Source organism: Polychytrium aggregatum (genome assembly GCF_025602895.1).
Source record: "Polychytrium aggregatum strain JEL109 chromosome Unknown BJ171scaffold_61, whole genome shotgun sequence".
NCBI classification, from domain to species: Eukaryota; Fungi; Chytridiomycota; class Chytridiomycetes; order Polychytriales; genus Polychytrium; species Polychytrium aggregatum.
Window position 1 is genome coordinate 50,264 of NW_026516263.1, and position 18,431 is coordinate 68,694.

At 58.4% G+C, this 18,431-nt stretch overlaps 6 protein-coding genes across 6 annotated transcripts; 4 read left to right on the forward strand and 2 right to left on the reverse strand.

The window, feature by feature from the left end:
• Positions 1 to 996: 996 nt before the first annotated feature.
• Positions 997 to 2,662, reverse strand: BJ171DRAFT_429764 (uncharacterized protein; the record flags this gene model as incomplete). The annotated part of the gene is made up of 4 exons (XM_053107881.1): positions 997 to 1,635; positions 1,821 to 2,030; positions 2,183 to 2,386; positions 2,573 to 2,662. 4 exons carry the CDS (start codon positions 2,660 to 2,662, stop codon positions 997 to 999), a joined length of 1,143 nt encoding a protein of 380 aa, XP_052962397.1.
• A 1,144-nt stretch (positions 2,663 to 3,806) lies between these two features.
• On the forward strand, positions 3,807 to 4,872 carry BJ171DRAFT_526681 (uncharacterized protein). The gene is made up of 2 exons (XM_053112674.1): positions 3,807 to 4,082; positions 4,190 to 4,872. The coding sequence occupies exons 1-2, from the start codon at positions 4,007 to 4,009 to the stop codon at positions 4,531 to 4,533; spliced, it is 420 nt and encodes a 139-aa protein (XP_052962398.1). The 5' UTR covers positions 3,807 to 4,006; the 3' UTR covers positions 4,534 to 4,872.
• A 936-nt stretch (positions 4,873 to 5,808) lies between these two features.
• Positions 5,809 to 7,942, forward strand: BJ171DRAFT_262519 (ferric reductase NAD binding domain-containing protein). The gene is made up of 3 exons (XM_053106775.1): positions 5,809 to 6,009; positions 6,138 to 6,213; positions 6,381 to 7,942. Exons 1-3 carry the CDS (start codon positions 5,997 to 5,999, stop codon positions 7,828 to 7,830), a joined length of 1,539 nt encoding a protein of 512 aa, XP_052962399.1. The 5' UTR covers positions 5,809 to 5,996; the 3' UTR covers positions 7,831 to 7,942.
• Positions 7,943 to 8,981: 1,039 nt separating this feature from the next.
• On the forward strand, positions 8,982 to 10,072 carry BJ171DRAFT_603363 (uncharacterized protein). Its single transcript, XM_053115171.1, has 2 exons — positions 8,982 to 9,240; positions 9,357 to 10,072. The coding sequence occupies exons 1-2, from the start codon at positions 9,167 to 9,169 to the stop codon at positions 9,922 to 9,924; spliced, it is 642 nt and encodes a 213-aa protein (XP_052962400.1). The 5' UTR covers positions 8,982 to 9,166; the 3' UTR covers positions 9,925 to 10,072.
• Positions 10,073 to 10,677: 605 nt separating this feature from the next.
• Positions 10,678 to 11,070, forward strand: BJ171DRAFT_262544 (uncharacterized protein). Its single transcript, XM_053106777.1, has one exon. The coding sequence runs from the start codon at positions 10,761 to 10,763 to the stop codon at positions 10,989 to 10,991; it is 231 nt and encodes a 76-aa protein (XP_052962401.1). The 5' UTR covers positions 10,678 to 10,760; the 3' UTR covers positions 10,992 to 11,070.
• On the reverse strand, positions 11,071 to 18,224 carry BJ171DRAFT_262543 (uncharacterized protein). Its single transcript, XM_053106776.1, has 13 exons — positions 18,160 to 18,224; positions 16,653 to 17,823; positions 16,159 to 16,369; positions 15,540 to 16,014; positions 15,111 to 15,378; positions 14,924 to 15,005; positions 14,579 to 14,759; positions 14,435 to 14,476; positions 14,071 to 14,342; positions 13,331 to 13,937; positions 13,062 to 13,216; positions 11,875 to 12,852; positions 11,071 to 11,671 (listed from the first exon to the last, which is right to left on the reverse strand). Exons 2-13 carry the CDS (start codon positions 17,765 to 17,767, stop codon positions 11,150 to 11,152), a joined length of 4,908 nt encoding a protein of 1,635 aa, XP_052962402.1. The 5' UTR covers positions 17,768 to 17,823; positions 18,160 to 18,224; the 3' UTR covers positions 11,071 to 11,149.
• Between the last annotated feature and the right edge of the window lie 207 nt (positions 18,225 to 18,431).

An 18,431-nucleotide genomic window follows, 5' to 3' on the forward strand; every position in this document is an offset into this window, starting at 1 on the left:
GGGCGACTCACGAAAGAACCAAGGATCGATTGAATGGAGTGTGGCTGTGAGTTGTGTATTGAGTGGCATGCTGGATTGGTGGTTACAAGCGATCAGAAAAGAAAAACAGAGAGCAGAGGATAGGGAGCAAGCCGGTGCGCAAACGAAACGATTTGGCTTTGGAGAAATAATAGGTCGGAGCTGGTGGGTGTGTTGGCATGCCAAGCAATAGCCTCTGAGGGCGTCGGAGCTGGGACGCAGGGAGATGTGAGAAGAGTAACGGAGCTCGCAAAAGCAACGACAGGCGCCATGGTGGAACAAAGCCAAAGTTGCAGCTGGGGGGGGGTGGTAATTCAACGGTCCTGTTGAGTCAACGACCCTGTTGACTCAATGGTCCTGCTGAAGAAAGGGAGTGCGAGTGCAACCTTGAAATGAAGATGAGAGGCTCGATAATGAGGAGGCCGCAAAACAAAATGATATCTAAGGTTCGAAAGGTTTCATCCCGACACTTTGAGGGAGGGCAGTGATTGCACGGTGCTGTATCGTGCAGCAGCGCTGACAGTGCTGACAGTGCTGGGAGCCGTTGCACCGCTACTGAGCCCAGATGTGCATGACATTGCCATGTGACAGCGCCGAGTCAATAGCAATGCTGAAATCCTCGTCGTCCATCATGGAAATCAGAACTTGTTCGTGTTCGGGCTCATCCTCGTCGCGGAACGACAGCTGTGGCATCTTGGAGAGACCGAGCTTCTGCATGACCTTGACTGAAAAGTCAGCAAAGCTCATCGAGTCCTCAATGAGGATGACGACCGTTTCCTTGGCATGGATCTTGACCTTGATCTGAGTGGCACAGTGGCGAAAAGGTGCACCAGATGGGTGAGAGAGAGAGGGGGCAAGGGTGAATGTGTAGACACAAATTAGATACTAGCACGGCGGGATTGTGGTTGTTTGTGAAGCTGATGGAACGTCGCCGTGTCCCTTCATCGCCCAGACCCCGGCGACTGTTTCCGCAACAAGTCAGCACGAATCCCTCACCTTGCCCAGTTTTGACTTTGTGTAGCCGGAATTCGAGAGACTGGCGCTTGGGGCGATGCTATCCTCTTGATCACGGCCAAAGATCGACCCTTGGATGCTGTTCTCGGTGTTGGATCTTGGGATCACCGGTCGGCTTAGCGACGAGAGGCGCGGAGTGTGTCGAGTGTTCATGGGCGGACTCGGATAGCTGCGACCAGGGTCCTGGTATTCGTCACTCGAGTCCGAGTTGAGTCGGAGGGGGATCGGCAGGGCCTCGTCGCGGAAGGTTCCAGCCCGGGGGAGCCCGGGGTTGCTGGCCTTGTGGCGAGGGCCCGGCGGAATCGGGGTGGGCCCGTCAAAGGTGGTTTTGCGCGGTAGCGATGAGGTTGGGAACTTGGAAATATCGTCCATATCTTCGAACCGTCGGTTGCCGTTGAGGTAGTCATAGGCCTCGGTGGTCTTGGTGCGCTGTGGACCAGGACTGGTGATGGCGGCACCAGAGAAGCCTGTGAAGGTGTCGTCGTTGTCACGGGCGACGACGACCTTGGCGCCGTCCAGATACTGCTTCTTTTTGAGATTCTTCATCTTGGACTCGCTGACAGTGAAGAGGGTTTCGTGCGGCACGGTAAAGATGGTGATTTCCTGCAATAGAGAGGGCGGTGAGCATCGGGCCCGAGGCGAGTGCGGCGGCAATGACTGATGAGATAAGATGGTGTAGAGCCCAAGGGCGCTGCGTGAAGAACAGACGCCGCACAACCAGGTTCGACGACAGATATGTGTTTTGGACCCAGCAGCGAGACAGAGTGGACTGGTTTGCAACCACATACCTGCAAGCCCACACGGGCTGCTCGCTCGATGATATTCTTGTGCTCCGAGGTTCGAACGACCAGCCGGGCGCTTTCAATGTCCCTGGAGGCCTCCTTGGAGTCGCCAAGCATCTCGAAGCACATGGCACGGTTGAAGTGGATTTCGCAGCGATAGAGCTTGTATTTGAGGCCCACCTGGGCATAGTCGATGTTATCGTTGTCGCGCAGGAGCTAAGAGGGTGGCATATGCGGTGCAGAACCACGAAGGGTGGAGCAGCAGCCCGTGGATGTTAATATCGAGACCAGTGGCAATGCTAAGATCGAGAGCGGGCAGGTCTCGCCCTAGAGCAGGAACCAAGCGAAAGCAAGGACGAGATCCGTACCTTGAGCGCCTCGTCGTAGTCCGAGATGGCGTATTCATAGTCTTGCTTGGCAAAGCTGCTGTATGCACGCTGGAAGAAGGCGATCGCAAAGAAAGGATCGGCAGCAATGGCGCGGGTGTACATCATGGATGAAGTGTAGTGGTCGCCCAGTTGAGAGTAGACCATGGCGATGTTGAACGAGATGCGGGAATAATCTCCAATTTCCTGCAGCGGCATGCAGCGGGAGGATGAAGGGCGAGGCTGGAGGTTAGCTAAGAGCAGGATGTAACGACATGTCGATGTGCCGGGCGGGGATCGACAGGGCAGATCGAGAGGGGGACCAAGGAGCCAGCGACCGGGCAATTCAGTCGGAAGACGGAGAGTCGGATCGACGGAGGAGCCGGATCTTACCTTGAATGCCCCCAGGGCACCGTTGAAGTCGCCCTTCTCGTAGGCTTTGATGCCCTTGTCCCAGAGCTCGATTTCCTCCTTGGTGGTCATGGCGAAGACTGCTGATGGAGCGATTGGGAGGCGGCGGATGCGACGGCGCTTTTAAGAAGTCGGGAGGGGGGGGTTCGAGGCGGAAGAACGATAGCCCAAGTTGCTGAGGAGCGGGAGAGAGTTTGAGGAGCGGGCGCAGGTGGCGTCGACGAGTGGTCCGGGAACTGCGGGGTGCGGCCAAGGCAGGCCGGAGGAGGGGGGTGAATCGCAGGTGGATGGAGAGAGAGACGCAGGGAAGCGAGGGCAGAGGAATAGATTAGTTGGCGGATGCGATCGCAGCAGCCCGGGGAGGAGAAGAAGGCGATGATCGACTGCTGGCAAAGGACTGTGTGCGAGACCCACAGAGATGCGATTGCACAGACGGAGCCGGCGGACGATGCGACTTGGCAGATGAGATGCACACGGCGGGAGCGCAGAAGACGGACAAGCAGCTCAAGTACAGATGCGGGTGCAAACGGGAGACGGGGGCGGTCTAAATGGCGGCGGCAGCCACGGACGACAGGGCATGACGACAACCGCATGCTGTGCGGGCACAAGGGCAGGCCCGGGCGGTTCCGCCGATCGCTGTGCCGGTTGCGGTGTTGATTTGGGGTGTTGGTTTGGGGTGTTGGTTTGGGTGGGATATCGAATGCAGATCGGTTTCGGTCGATGGTTTGGACAGCGATTTCGGAATGCACCAGTGCATCACATCCACCACATCCACCACATCCACCACATCCACAGCATCTGCAAACATTAGCATATCAATCCGAGCTGTCCATATCGCGTCCATCTATCGATCTATCCATTTGATCTGTCTCTCTCTCTCGCTCGCCCTCTCGCCCTCTCGCCCTTCTCGATCGACATCATCCGTCTTGCTGACTCCTCGTCGCGTCGGTGCGCCCTTGGCGCTTGGCGCAGCGCGCGCCCGTCGTCTCCTGCGCCGTAACGCTCGCGACGCCAACGTGGCTGGGCGCGGCCGCGGCGACAGCCCACGCCAAATCGGGCCCAGTCCCACGGGCCACTGTACAGTCGACAGACTCTGTGGCTGCTCGGCAGAAATCCCACAGCCAGCCAAACGGCCCTGCAAACCCAGCCCTGGCAACAACGCCGCTCGGGCCCAAACACTCCGCACGGCCCTCATGGCGGCCTCGGTGTCGGTGCGCCGTGTGCGCCAGCCCGTGGTGGTGTCTTGCCATGTCCGCGTCCGTCGCTGTGTCGCTGTCTATTGCCATCCAAAGCCGGTCTCGACGTTATAACCCGACCCGCGCCTTCCGGGTCGTCCGTTTCGAGTCCCTCGTCGTTTCGGCATCCCATCCCACTTGATCTGCATCTCTCCAGCCAATCCCTCCTCTCCGTCAAATCATGAGCTCCAGGCAGAAAAAGTGGGAGTCCACCGCCGAGGTCTGGGGAAAGTACCAGTCCATCACCACCGCGTTTAGTAAGTGACATCGCTGGCAGGATCCGAATCGATCGCATCGCTGGCAGGATCTGAATCGATCGCATCGCTAACACGCTCATCATCTCCATCTCTCGCTCCCGACCCAGTTCTCATCGATGGTGGTGTCCACAGTCTCTTCTACTCCTGGCCCTTGGTCGACAGCCTCCGCAGCCTGATCCCGTCGTTTTTCACCCCATTCAGCATCCCCGGCGTGGCTGCCATCGTCTTTGGCGTGCTCCTCCTCCTCCTCGAGACGCTGCCGTTTCTCAAGCCTGTCAACGCCGCCATGAACTTTTGGCCAAAGATCATCCTCTTTCTCCTCGCCGGCGCCTTTGTCATCCTCCAGTTCTCCAACATCTGGGGTGCCTCGGCCCTGCTCATCACCTCCATCACATTCGGAATCGCTGCGTTTTCCAAGGAGCCGCCTCGTGAAGACCGGGGCCGGAAGTAGATGATCTTGGCTGCTGGTGCCATTGTCGCTGTCGTGAATCTGCCTCGCCAGAAGCCGAGTTCGGACTCTTCAAGCAGCACGGATGCGCCTATTGTCAGCAAGGCTCCAGCAACGGATATCTCCAAGCGCCGTCCAAACAGCAAAGTACTCCTGTGGTGTACACATTGCCAAACAACGTCTGCTTCTACGCAGCCCGATTTTGCTCTCGATTTTCTGCGCTCGTTGAACTCGCGCTCTCCCACCTTCTGCCATGTCCCTTTTTGTACACTTTGCGCCCATGCACCGACCTTTGCGCCAGCAACACTACTGGTGGGTGTGCTGGTACGGTGCTGGTACGGTGCTGGTACGGTGCTGGTACGGTGCTGGTACGGTGCTGTTGCCCCGCACGGGGGCTCGCCGGTGCCAAAGCAGCTACTTTTCATTGTATTCATGTTCCACGATTGTGTTATGCTCCGTTAATATACTCAGCGCTAGTCCACTCAGATAGAAATGGTCGTCATTTGTTATCGTACTGCCAATGCTCTGCCTGCCGCACCGCTCCTTGTGCCCTCATCCACAATCACATCTTGTCGAGTGCGCAGTGTCTCGAGACTCGTCCAGGCTCTCTCAACGGCCGACGCGATCGGGGGTTGCCAGTCAATCGCTGACCACAGCGTCGACATGCGCATCGATGGACAGCACTTTCAGCCGCCGCACCGACGGCGCATCACTCCGAAATGCCAGCTGATCGGATTGGCACGCTGCATCCCCCCCCCACCGCCGTCACGAATCTCCACGGGATTTGACGAATATCCCCACATTCCTGACTTGATCTCCATGGATATCGATCCGGCGCAACATCCACCGACGCCGAAATGCCTTCATCAACGCGACATGGTTGCATCGCCGCGACGCCCGTCCCCCCTTGCGACTGCTTGTCTCGCTCACGTCATATCACGCCCACCCGCTGTTGCTTGCCGCTGTCCGTGTCCGTATTGCTCGATATCTGCGCCGGTCCCAGACGACGCCTGCACCGACGCTCGTCCCATCCGACACCGTGCCGTCCCATTTCGGCGGCGACGACAAGGCCGTGCCCACCTGGGCATGCATGGTGAGTCGCCTTTCGTCCCCGGTGTCCCTCTTGAGCTGGCGCGGCTGGCGCGGCCGACGCGCTCTCGGCTCGTTGGCGCCGCGCCTGGCTGAGCCGGGCACTGGGCTTGTCCTCTGGCGCAGGGGGGACGCAGCGGCTGGCCGCCTCCCGCCGAGCTGGCGGTCTGCGGGTCGCCATGCGGGCTGCTCGGGGGTGGGACCACAGACACGCCATTTAATAGCGCTCTCGGTCTCGCCCTCGCCGGCGGGTCAAGTGTCTGCCCTGCGAACCCGCTTCTCTCCATCTTTGGCTGCCTCGATCTGCGAATCTCCACCGATCAGCCAGCTCTTCCAACTGCAAATCACAACCACCTGCCGAGCTCTCCAGAAGAACAATGGGCCTGTGGGGTGAGCATCATCAGGACTGTCTCACACAGTGTCTTGGTCGAGCCTGGCGTCCCACATCCCGAAATCCTGGGGCTTTCGCTCTTGCGTTTGTTCGGCGATCGTTTACTGATCCGCCTCTCCTACCACAGAGATCACACCACGCCGAGTCATCTTTTATGTCCTCTGGACTGCGATCCATGTGGGTCTGTTCGTCTTTGGATACATGTACGTACTCGCTCGAACGTGATGGGTGCAGTCAGTCCCATGTCGATGTCAAAGTCATTCAGAGCGACCGACAGCTCGGCAGGGGTCGTATTCGGCCGGATCAGACCACCGCGCTGCTGGAGTTTCCACTCACATCTTCCTGACCCGCCTCATTCTTCCGCCTCCAGCAAGCAAAAGGATGACCCCGAGTTGTTCGTACTCGACTCGCTCGGCGCCTCAGTCTTCACCTCGCGTGGCGCCGGTCTGGTGCTGGCCTTTGACTGTGCGTTGCTCTTGCTGCCCATGTGCCGCAACCTGATCCGATACGTCCGCGACTTCAAGCCCCTCAACTTCATCATCCCGTTCGACTACAATGTCTATCTGCACAAGTGCACGGCCTATGCCATGCTGTTCTTTACCCTGATCCACACCAACGCCCACTACGTCAACTTTTACCGCGTCGAGATGATGCTTTTCGATGCCCTCCATCTCAGGAACTGGCAGGTCCACTACACCACCTGGGCCGGCACCACCGGACACATCATGCTGCTGTTCATGTTCCTGATCTACACCTCGGCCAAGATCGAGGTCCGCCATCGCAACTTTGAGGCCTTCTGGTTCACCCACCACCTGGCCATTCCCTTCTACCTGCTCCTGTTCTACCACTCCTTTGGCTGCTTTGTGCACTCGACCGTCACCGGCCAGTGCAAGGGCTATGGCTCCAACTTTTACACCGTCCCGGTCTTTTCGATCTACATCCTCGAGCGCATCATCCGCGAGCTGCGTGCCCGCCAGCAGACGACCCTGAGCAAGGTCATCATGCACCCCGGCAACACCATGGAGATCCAGTTCGAGAAGCCGTCGTTCCAGTACAAGTCGGGCCAGTACCTGTTCCTGAGCATCCCCGAGGTCTCCAAGTACCAATGGCATCCCTTTACCATCACCTCGACCCCCGAGGAGGGCTTTGTCTCGCTGCACATCCGCCTCGTCGGCGACTGGACCAAGGCCTCGGCCAAGCTGCTGCAGAGCTACTCGGCCCAGGGCTCGATCCTCAAGGTTGATTCGCCGCGGCTCCCGACCATCCGTGTCGACGGCCCCTACGGAGCTCCCGCCGAGGACTTTTACAACTACGAGACCGCCATCCTGATCGGCGCCGGTATTGGCGTGACGCCCGCGGCCTCGCTGCTCAAGTCGGTGTGGTATCGCCACTACCGCAAGGCGCAGATGCCTCTCAAGAAGGTGTACTTTTTCTGGGTCAACCGCGACAAGGAGGCCTTTGAGTGGTTCCAGTCGCTGCTGTCGTCGCTCGAGGAGTCCGTGCCGACATCGTTCCTGGAGATCCATGTGTACCTGACCGCCAAGCTCTCATCCGACGAGATTCAGAACATTGTCCTGCACGACGCCGATGGTGTCGATCCCCTGACGGAGCTGCAGAGCCGCTGCCACTTTGGCCGCCCCGAGTGGAATCGCATCTTTGCTGGTGTTCGCCAGGCCGCGGCCAACTCGGTGCGGGATCGCAAGCACGAGATTGGCGTCTTTTACTGTGGCCCATCGCCGCTGGCATCGTCGCTGAAGCAGGCCTGCAACAACGCCACCGGCGGCAACATCACCTTCACCTTCCGGAAGGAGCACTTTTAAGCAAACCAAAGGAAACCCACCCGATGCCTGGAAGGAAAATGCAAGAGAAGGCCGGCTAGTTGGCCTTTGCGGCTCCTCCACCTTTTTCTCCCCCCCCCGCAAGTTGGCAGCATATTGATGCCGGTGGCTCGTGGCTGCCGTTTTTGGGACTCCGTCTCCTGGCGGGACGGACAGGAGGACAACATCAAAGGCGTCTCCGTAGCCAAAGAGCAGAGCAAGGACGAATGCGGGGAAAGATGCGACAAGCAGACAATGTCCCCAGAGCGTCGGAGAACAGAGACCGGAGAACGGGGGGGGGAGCAGAGATGGAGACGGGAACTGGTCTGGTTCCTGCACCATCATCATCTTGTACAATAAGTGGCCGAGCAGCACAAATAATCTAAACATTCGAGCTCATCACATCGGTCTGCAGCGCGATCAGGTAGAATCATGGGGGGAGAGTCCCGTTCGTAGGCAAGGTGCAATCGAGTCAATCCACAGCGTTCTCGCCGAGACATGCATATCGCTGCCCACAGACGGATGTGATGCGATGCGATCTTGGTGGCTTTGGGCCGTGAGCCCACCTACTCACATACACGCATATTCGCCCTCGCGCAACAGCATCCGCCCGCCATCATGCCGCCGTGGGGGGAGGGAGGCGATTCTCGGGATTGTTTGTCGGGCATGACATCACCCGCCCCTTCCAAGCCGGTCTTGGGAGCTGGGCCGCTGCAGACCAGGCGAGCGCCTTGGACGCGTCTCCACGGCGGCCGGCGCCATGGCGCTGGCACGGAGGCCCTTGGCGCACGGCCCGCCGCTGTCGCGCCACACAGGGCCCAGTGGGAGAATGCGGCACCAGCGGGCCGAGCCAGACGGTTGAATAGCATTGAATAGTATGGCATTGAATTGAATAGCATTGAATTGAATAGCATTGAATGGAGGTGAATCAACTTGAGTCGATGGCTCTGTTCAATCCAAATGCAGCCCAGCCCAACAACAAACAAGCGGCGGCTCTGGGCAACCGCACACCGACCAAGTTGCTGATTGCTCCCACCGCAGCACAACCCATGCGCCAGCCAAGCAAAGCCCTGCGCCGGCCGTGAGAAACGAGGCCGCCATGGCGCCGCACGGCATATATAGCCCAAAGTCCCTTCCCCTCCCCATCTCCCCACTGGACCAGTCCGGCTTCATCGCAGCGTCGCATTCGATCGATCGATTTGGGGACCCTCCTATCGTGCAACTCGCCGCCGCAGTCTGTTGATCACTATCCGTTCTCGCTCGCACTTGCCTGCTGCATATCGACCTCGCTCGTCTCTCTCCGATCAAAGCACGCCTTGCACTTGACAGCCCCGCCAACATGCGATCCGTCCTGCTTGCCTTCTTCATCGCCGCCTTCTCCACGGCCGTTTACGCTCTGCCCACCGGCGCCCCGTAAGTCTCGCCCAGACTTGTGCTGCTATCGTCGCCATAGGTGCTGTCACCTCCCTCGAGACCTCTGCCCCTCCCCAAAGCACTAATTGCGTTGCCTCTGTCTCGTATGGTCACAGTCGCTGTGGAATCAATGCCACTGCCATCGCCAACGGCCATAACTTCCAGCCGCAAGACTTTGGCTTCCGGCTAAATGTCTCTCCCCAGAACGCCGGCGACATGAGCATCACCATCACCATCAGCAACGTCCAGAACAGCAGCATGAACTTCCAGGGCATCCTGCTGTACGTCGCCGGCGCCAACCTGACCCACCACCTCGGCCACTTTACCCAGTTTGATCAGACCAACTTCCACGCCCAGACCGAGATCTGCAAGAACCTGGGCTTTGTTGGCGACGATGCCTCGACCCTGACCCACTCCAACCCGCAGCCCAAGATCCTCGGCTCGACCCAGTTTGTGTGGACGCCGCTGCCCACGGATTCTTCCGAGCCCGGACCGTACATGGTCTATGCTGCCGTCGCCGGCACCGGTAACACCCCGGCCCAAACCCCGATCCCCTGGCAGGTTGTCGACCCCGTTGCTGTGAACTTTGTCGCCTCGGCCAACATGCTCTCCAACTCCAACAACAACAACATGTCCGGAGGCAACAAGCGCTACCGCTGCAAACCCAAGTCCTCGTCTTACTGAGTTCTCGGTGCTGCCGATGACATTCTTGCACTCTGCCTTTCTTTCACTTCTCGGGGTCTGAGACCACCGCCACCGTCATTCTCTTTCCTTCCTTTCCACTCCATTTTGGCAAGCCAAACTGTAATAAACACCTTTTTTGCTGCTGTCGTTGCTCGCGCGGTTGCGGATCAGAGGCCATTTCACTCGGACGACTCTGTCAACAACGGCGCTGTGATCTGGCGCGACTACAGGATATCTCAAGCGCGATGTCGGAGTGTCCCCCGCCTACTTTTGGGAGAATTGTATTTTGTATCTGCTTTTGACCGCTTCTTTCACGAGAGCAACAGCCAAGTCATCCTTCCCTCAGTCGGCGAACGATGAACCAGACGGACGGATACGTGCATGTATATTAAAATTGCGAGCTGACTCTGATCCTCTGGCTGCTCTTGGTTGCACTCTCGTTATGAAAGCCCTCCTGAGCAACTCGGCTGGCCCTCAGGACCCAAGTTCGCTCCTCGGCCCTGGTGGCAGCAAAGTATCGCTCAAACTTGTATTGGTGTCGTTTATGGTATTTGTGTCAATATACGTGTCCGAGAGTTTGGTCTTCGCAGTCCAAAAAAATAGAGAGAGAAAGAAAGAAAGGAAGAAGGCAAAGGAAGTAGGAAGGAAGGGGGGGGGGATGGAAGAGTAACGAGTACCAAATAAAGAACAGGGAGCGGCTGCCAGTGAGCAGTAAGAATAGGGTCCGAGATGAATGGGATAGGCGCGGGGAAGGATGTTATACTAGTTGCTGTCGAGCGAAGGTGGTGGTTATGGAGGGAGGAGGCAGTAAAGGATGAGAGCAATCATAGCTGCTGATGAACAGAGGGGTGGGGCATTCGCTTTTGTTGTGGCTCGGCTTGATTTGGTTTTGGAGTCACCGCGCATCGATCATCGTCCGTCCGTCGACTACTGCGTCACTGGTCTTTGAGCCGAGCGAAACCAAAAGCCAGAATCCAAATCCAAATCCAAGTTCAAATCCAAATTCAAACCCAAATCCAAATCCAAAGCCAAAGCCAAAAGCCAAGTCAAAAGTCAAAAGCCAATAATAATTACAAGGATGATAATAGTAGTAACAAAGAACAGAGCCCATCACAGGGAGGGAAAAAATGGTTAGGGCCAGGTGCCCCAGATTTCCGCTCCGTCATTGCTTCCCCCCCCCCAGAACTTGTCCCAGGAGCTTGCCGCCTCCGCACGGAATTGCGCCTCAGAACCCAAAGTTGCCGCCAACACCATCATCGTTCAGACCTTCAAGGTCGGCCGGGCCGTTGCTGTCAAAGACAGACGAAAGAAAGTCGTTGATGCCGTTGCCGTTCCAGTCTCCAAAAATGTTGTCATCCAGCATGCCTGTATCGGTCAAGCCCAAGTCCAGTCCGCGGTCCCCGGAAAGCGATCCGTCCATGGGATCGCCGCCAGATTCGCCGACATTCTGGGATGTGGGATCCAGCATATCTTCGTGCGGCTCGTTTGTCGGATTGGAGAGCAGGGGATCCTGCGAATTCGGCAGCGCTGAATTTTGGCGCGACTCTAACGGCTCCAACGGTTCTTGCGGCTGCGGCTCCAACTGTTCCAACGGCTGCTGCTCGAGCTGCTGCTTGTGCTTCTGCTGGTCCAGTTGCTGCTGTTGTTCCAGTTGCTGCTGCTTTTGTTGCTGCAGCAGTTGCTTTTGCTGTTGCTGCTGCTGCCGCTTCGTTAGCTTTTGTGGTTTTGATGCAGGTGGCGGCGGTGGCTGGAGGAGAGAAGAAGGAATCAGTGACGTTGTCAATGAGCCATACATTGCCAACGGTTGTACACCAAGTGCGCCGAGCTCCGAGTCAATACTGAATTGCCTTCGCCCCGCCAGAGTTCTCGCAAATCACCAAGCATGCCGCTGGGAGGGAGGAAGCGCGATGCTCTGTGCGCATGCAATGCAAGGCCCATCACACGACTTACCGCCGCAGCATCGGTGCTGGATGTGGGGGTGTTGGCACCGGTGCTGTTTTCCGACGGTGCCTGGCTTGGCTGGGGTGGGGTGTCGGCAGCGCCAGACTGCCGATTCGCGAGCTGGGCGGCAGTGAGCTGCGGCGAAGAGGTATCATGTCCGACCGCGGACGGATGTGTCGGTGGAACAGGCATGGGCCGCGCGGCACTGTTGACGATCATTCCGGGAGGGAGGCGCATAGAAGGCTGCTGTGGCGGCCGCTGTGGACCGGCTACACCGGGCATATGTGAGCCGCCAGGCGGGGGCCGCATCATCATTGCGGGTCGAAACCGAGGCTGCATCCCAGGCTGGCCCATGGCCACCATGCGCTGGATCTCGGGGCTGCTGACGGCACCTGGCATCGCCATGGCCATGCCGCGGCCGATGGCATACTGCGGGCCGTTCGCCGGGCCACGAACAATCATAGGACGAGCACCGGGAATCATGTGAATCACGTTGCCGGGCGTTGCCGGCGCCGTTGCGTTCATCATGCCTGCGATGCCGGGGCGGACATAGCTTCCGGGAGGGGGCACCATGCCCGGCATCGGCACGCCCATGGGGTTGCCAATCACCATTGGCGGCCTCACCGGCCCTGCCAGCGATGGGTTGCCCTGGGCCATCATGTTAGCAGGGCCGTGGACAACCATGCCGAGGGCGCTGTTGGTGGTGTTGGGAGAGGCGAGCATCTCGCGCAGCCGATTTTGCTGGGTAGCGCTGTGCTGCTGGGCGGCCATGATACACTCGTTGGGCGTCTGTTCTGACGGCGAAGTGTTCTGGCGCCCAGGCAGCGCCTGTCCAGATTTGATACCGGGCTCGGTGAGGGTTGGTGTGGTCGGCTCCTCGGTGCCTGCCTTGCGCTTCAGGGACATGTGGCCAGCCAGGTTGTCTGTAGAGCCTGTTCGGGGTGCCACGGGAGGGCTTGTGATAGAGCCCGCAGACATCGGGGCAGTCTGGAGCGAGGAAGGTGGGGAGATGAGTCAAAGGGTCTTGTGAGCAGCTGAGCCGAATCGACACGATCTATCGTGGTGAGGCAGCACGATAGCGCACGGGCGGAGAGAGCGAGGGCAGCGCGATTGTGCGATCGGCACACCAAGACAGTTTTTCGTGGCTCGGTGAGAGTGTGATTACACGGACAGACATGTCGCGCATGTCAACTCACCGGGTTGGGGTAGAGCCGGAGACGATTCATTTCGTCCTGGGCCTTCTTCTGGATGTCCTTTGTTGATTCGGCGAGCGAAGGCAGGCCCGGCTGAGGGAATTTAGAGTCGACCATCATGTCCATGGCCTTGTTTGCATTTGAACCGCCAGAAATATCTGCAGAGACGATGCAATCGAGAGACGCGGATGAGCAAATACGGCGATATCGAGGAAGCCACGGACGAGTGGGAGGGCAAGGCCAAGTGCATCGCAAAAAGCCAAAGATATCACCTTGTGTTCCGAGCGAGCCATCGCCAATCTCAGACTTGACATTCGCCGTAAAGACCGACAATAAATCGCTGGTGGAGGAGCTCTCGGCCGAGTCTTCGGCGCTGCCAGGATCCTTCTTCATAGACATCATAGAGACCGAGCCCGGCAGGGACGACTGAGACAGTAACGACGGAGGCTGTGAACTTGGTGCGCCGTGCAGGCTGGACGGGTGGACAGGCGGCGAGGATACGGCTCGGCTCATGTTGAGAGCGCTCACTGCTGCGGCATTCTGACCCATAGCGTGGACGCTGCCGTCAAGATTTGCACGGGCCAGACCAAAGCCAGCGGCGCCGCCCAGTTGTTGCGGCGTTGCCGGTTGCGACGTCGGCAGCGACGACGAATGGGACTGGGGAGACTGAGGGGGAATCGAAAAGGTGCGCTGATTGGAGAACGACGATTTGAGAACAGACGAAGGCATTTGCGGCGTGGACTGCTGCGAGGACTGTAGCGACGACGGGTCAACGACGGGGGACGATGGCTGCGTGCCCATCACGTTTTGCATTACCGTTGGCTGGGCACTGTCCATCTGGGCGGCCACGGCTCGCCTCATACCGTCGGACTGGATGGTCTGGCCAACGCGAAGCAGGCGAACCGGTCAGCGACATTGCCCAACCGATTCGGCGATTGAGACTTGACCGAGCATGCGGCCATTTTACCGGCCAAAGCGACACCCGCGCCCGCGATGAGTCTAGAGCACGTACCTCACTCGGAGCCCTTCGCATCGATGGCGGCTGCCCAGCAGGCACTGCGCCCATGCCAGGCATGCCCATCTGTTGCTGCAGCTGCACTTTCTGCTGGAGATAGTTCACGGGAGGCTGGCGTTGGGCGTGCATCGCAAAGGCAGGGTTGCCTTTCACATGGGCCATGAGCGGCTGTCCAGGAGCGGCAATCCCACCCATGAGCTGCTGCTGGCTCACGAGCGGCGACGAGTTCATCATCACGGCCGCATTGACGTTGGATCCCTCGAGCATGGCTGTGAACAGAGTGGATCAGCATTAGGACAGGTGCTCTATCAAGTCGACATCAAGAATCAAAGCGATGCAAAGCTACGGATAACGGGTGTACCATTTGGAACAATCGGACTCTGACGGATACCGATGCCTTGAACTACTGGATCCAGAATACAGACAGGTGCACGCGGTATCAGTAGCCAGCTCTGACTCGGAGCAGAGCCGCAAGCAGATCATCGCGGACATGTGCGCAACGTACGCTGAGCGCTCGTGACAATGGGACTTTGCCGTCCAGGGACGACGCTTGGGGATGGACTGAAGCTCCCAATACTGTTGTTCCTCTGACGCTTCTCCGCCGGCATGTTGCCAGCCAGAGCGTTTTGCTGACTCATAGGCGTCGCCGACATCCGGTTGTCTGCAACAACTGCGTCACCAGCATGCTGTGGGAGGGTAGTTGAGGATTCCAACAGCAGGCGCAAAGATAATGTGATGATTAGGGTGCGCAGGTTGGAGACGATGGCGGCAAGGGCTACAAAATGCCGCTGCGGGCTCAACGAGCAGGTCGGGCGATCGCATTAGGTGCAGTCGACGGCTGTGTCCATACCCGAATCTGGCCTTGAGGATGCGCTGCATCAGGCTGAATGGCGCCAGGGATCGGCTGGGAGTTGCTTCGTACCAGGGCCCCTCTGAACAACGACGCTAGAGATCAGCAAAGGAAAGCGAGGAGACCATGCAGGAGGCGAGGCTGCGCGGTAAGCGGATGAAGCGAAGGTGGTGCAGGAGGGAAGTACCTTCCGTGTCCGTTCTTTTCGTTAAAGTGGTGGACGATCCGAGCTTTCTGCTCGCTGCTGAGATCCTCGACCCGCATATTGGACAGGCCCAGCTCGTTCATGCTCTGTATGATGTCATCACGGCGCATCCCCATTGCCTCGGCCATGGACATATGGGCCACAGGACCCTGTGCTCCCGCGGCGTGCTGGGCCAACGCCGCTGCCCTCAGACCCTGGTTCATGGAATTGGCGGCAGCAGAGGCGAAGGCGGACAACTCCGCTGCATTGGCTGTAAAGGAGGTGGGAAGGGAGGGACCGATATTAACGAGAGAACGAGGGGTATTTGACATAAGCGGTGAGATATGACATAGATGTGACATAGTGGGGCTGACGTGGTGGATCGGCACACGCAGCAATCAGTCTAACGAATGGCAGACGGCGAGCACGTACCTCCAGGCGTACCGGGGCGAGAGACAGCGATGCCAGATGCACCCACGATCGGAGGCGTTCCGCCCAGTATGGGATTAGGGCCGCCTCCAGGGACCATGCGAGCACCGGTGCGATCTCCGGGTACCATCGGTACAGCCACCGGATTGACATATGGGAACACTCCCGGCTGGACAGGATTTACGTTGACGACGCCTTGTGGGAGATGTAGCTGCTGATGAGTCGGGGCCGGGGACTGCAACTGCGATTGTAGCTGTTGGTTCAGCGGCTGCGGCGAGGCTTGCTGGGAAAGTTGGACCTGCTGAAGCATTTGTGCGGACAACGCGAGCGGCGAAGGATGCTGTTGCTGCTGTTGCTGCTGCTGCTGTTGATGTTGCGGTTGTTGTTGTTGTTGTTGTTGTTGCTGTTGCCTCTGCCGCAGTGCCATGGCATTCCGCTGACGGACAAGAAAGTTTCGACCTTGGAGTGACGCTCGAACCTGGCCACCAGCAAATGAGGACAATATGACCAGTTTCAAGGGCGAGTGAGGACGGCAGAGTCACGAAGAAAGAGTCCTACGGGGACGATGCAACAGCGGGGGTTCAGGCAAGCCCACACGTTCTTCAAGCAGACGAGTGCGTACCTCTGAAATCAGGCCGGCCAGCTCAAGAGGGGTATGGATGATTCCGGACTTGCGCAACTCGTAGTAGATTGCCCACAGCTCCGGGAGTTGGTCGACGAAAGGATTCTGCCCGGTAATGAGTTCGGCCGGTATGTTGGACTCCTCAGCAAGGAGAGTAGCAGAACGGGGGCATTTGTGCTTGGCCAGATAGTCGTAGATTGAAGCATTCAGGCTGCGTAATTTTTTGGAGACAGACAGAGGTGGATGGAAGCACAGTTGGAGGATGGTTGGCAGCAAGCACAAGCAGTGATGACCCGAGGGCGTTAGCATGGTCCGGACAGCATCGAGAACGGTCCGAGTGGCGTCGATATTGAATCGGACAGCGGCAAAGGCAGACACGGCGGGCCAGCTCAATCAAGGAGTGCCCCAGCAACTGCGGCAAGGAGCGACTGAAGCAAGTGAGCATACAGTGGCTGGCACGGCATCTCAAGATCACTATCGGCCACGGTACATACAATTTCATGTGTTCATCGGAAAAGGCGATCCGGCCCAGGCCGGTGTCCGGCTCTGGGGAAAAGAAGGTAGATTGCGCGGTGGCAGCGGCACCGACAGGATGGCCGATCAAAGGGTTGCCGGCGATACCAAGAACGGCTTGGTGGCCGGGCTGACCCAGCGCCGACTGAGCGAGGACCGTCTGAACCATCAAGCCATTTGGCAGCGGGATTGGCGAGGGATTAGTGGCCTGCAACGAAGCACCCGGCGCAGCAATCGAGGACGGCAACCCGACAGCCGACGACGTTGCGGGCGTCGGCATTGGGTTCCTCCCAAGGTTTGGGTCGTGGGCATCGGCTTCGGCCATAGCCGTAGGCTGGGCACTGAGGAGCGCCGGATCGAGCAGCTTTATAGATGGGTCGGAGGGAGTGTCGGCAGCATGAGCGGGGTCGTCGTGCAAGAGTTTTTGTGGCTTGAAGGGTTGATTTGGTTGTTGGGGCTGAAGCTGCTGCTGAGGCTGCTGCTGGGGTTGCTGCTGGGGTTGCTGTTGTTGTTGGAGCTGTTGAAGCTGCGGCTGTTGGAGATGTTGCTGAAGGTGCTGCGGCTGAAGTTGGGCAACTTGTTGGTGGATTTGTGGACGCTGTTGGTACATCTGCTGTATGTGACGGTGCTGCAGCTGTTGGAGGCTCAACTGATGCTGACTCTTTTCATGCTGATGCTGCTGCTGCAACATACGAATCTGCTGTAGCTGAGAGGGATGCAGAGCAGATAGCTGCTGAGAATGAAATTGCTGCTGTTGTTGCTGCTGTTGCTGCTGTTGCTGTTGTTGCTGTTGTTGCTGTTGTTGCTGTTGGAAGTGCTGTTGCGAGATCTGGTTGGCATTAAATTGCTGGAGCATGCTCTGCGGCTGCTGGTGTTGCTGCTGCTGTTGCTGTTGCTGCTGCTGCTGCTGTTGAAACTGCTGTAGCTGTTGCTGTTGTTGTGGAAGAAAGGCCATGGCGTCGGCGGAGGACATTGCACCGATCGCGAGCCCTGAGCCATTCATGAGCAGAGGGTTGCCGGCCATGCTGGGGTTATTGTCGACCACTGTGGAGTGCGAACTGGGCGGAGGAGGGAGGGAAAACTGTCCTTGGTTCATTCGCTAGCAGAGAGGAGCGGAAACCGGGAGAGGTGCAGTGTGCCAAGCCAAGGATGCTGTTGGAGGAAAGCGGCACGAGAGCGGGCAAGTTAGAGCATGCGTTTGCGAGCCAGGCGCGAGGACGAAGGAAGGCCCCAGGTAGCAAACGAGACGGATGGATGTGGGGAAGGATTGAGGACGACGTGAGGGTGAGCGAGAGAGCAGACTCAAGACAAGAGAGACGATCGGGCAGCCGTGGATAAGGAGCCAGGAAGGATAGAGGAGGCGGAGAGGGCGAGTGTGTTGGATGCTTTGGGAGCAACAAGATCTGTGGCGGTTGAGGCGATGATTCCCATGCAGCCAGAGAAGGACATTGGGCCGATCGGCGGGGATCGACATGCGAGGACACTGACGTGTACTGGAGTCCAGGGGGCCCGGAGAGGGAAGCGGCTTCGAGACGAAACAGACAGGAAGCGGCAGGTTGTCCTGGATAGCCAGCGAGAAATACGAAGCTGGATTTGCGGACGCTGGCGAGACAAAGGAGGAGCACGGGCCGTGATTGGGCCGGCAGGAGCGACAGACAGGTCGGAGAGTAGACCGATGCCGAGGAGGCCGATGGGGGGTAGAGGCCAGCCAGCGGCGATGCAGAAGAGCGGTAGGCAGGTGGGAGGGAGGCAGTGGGATC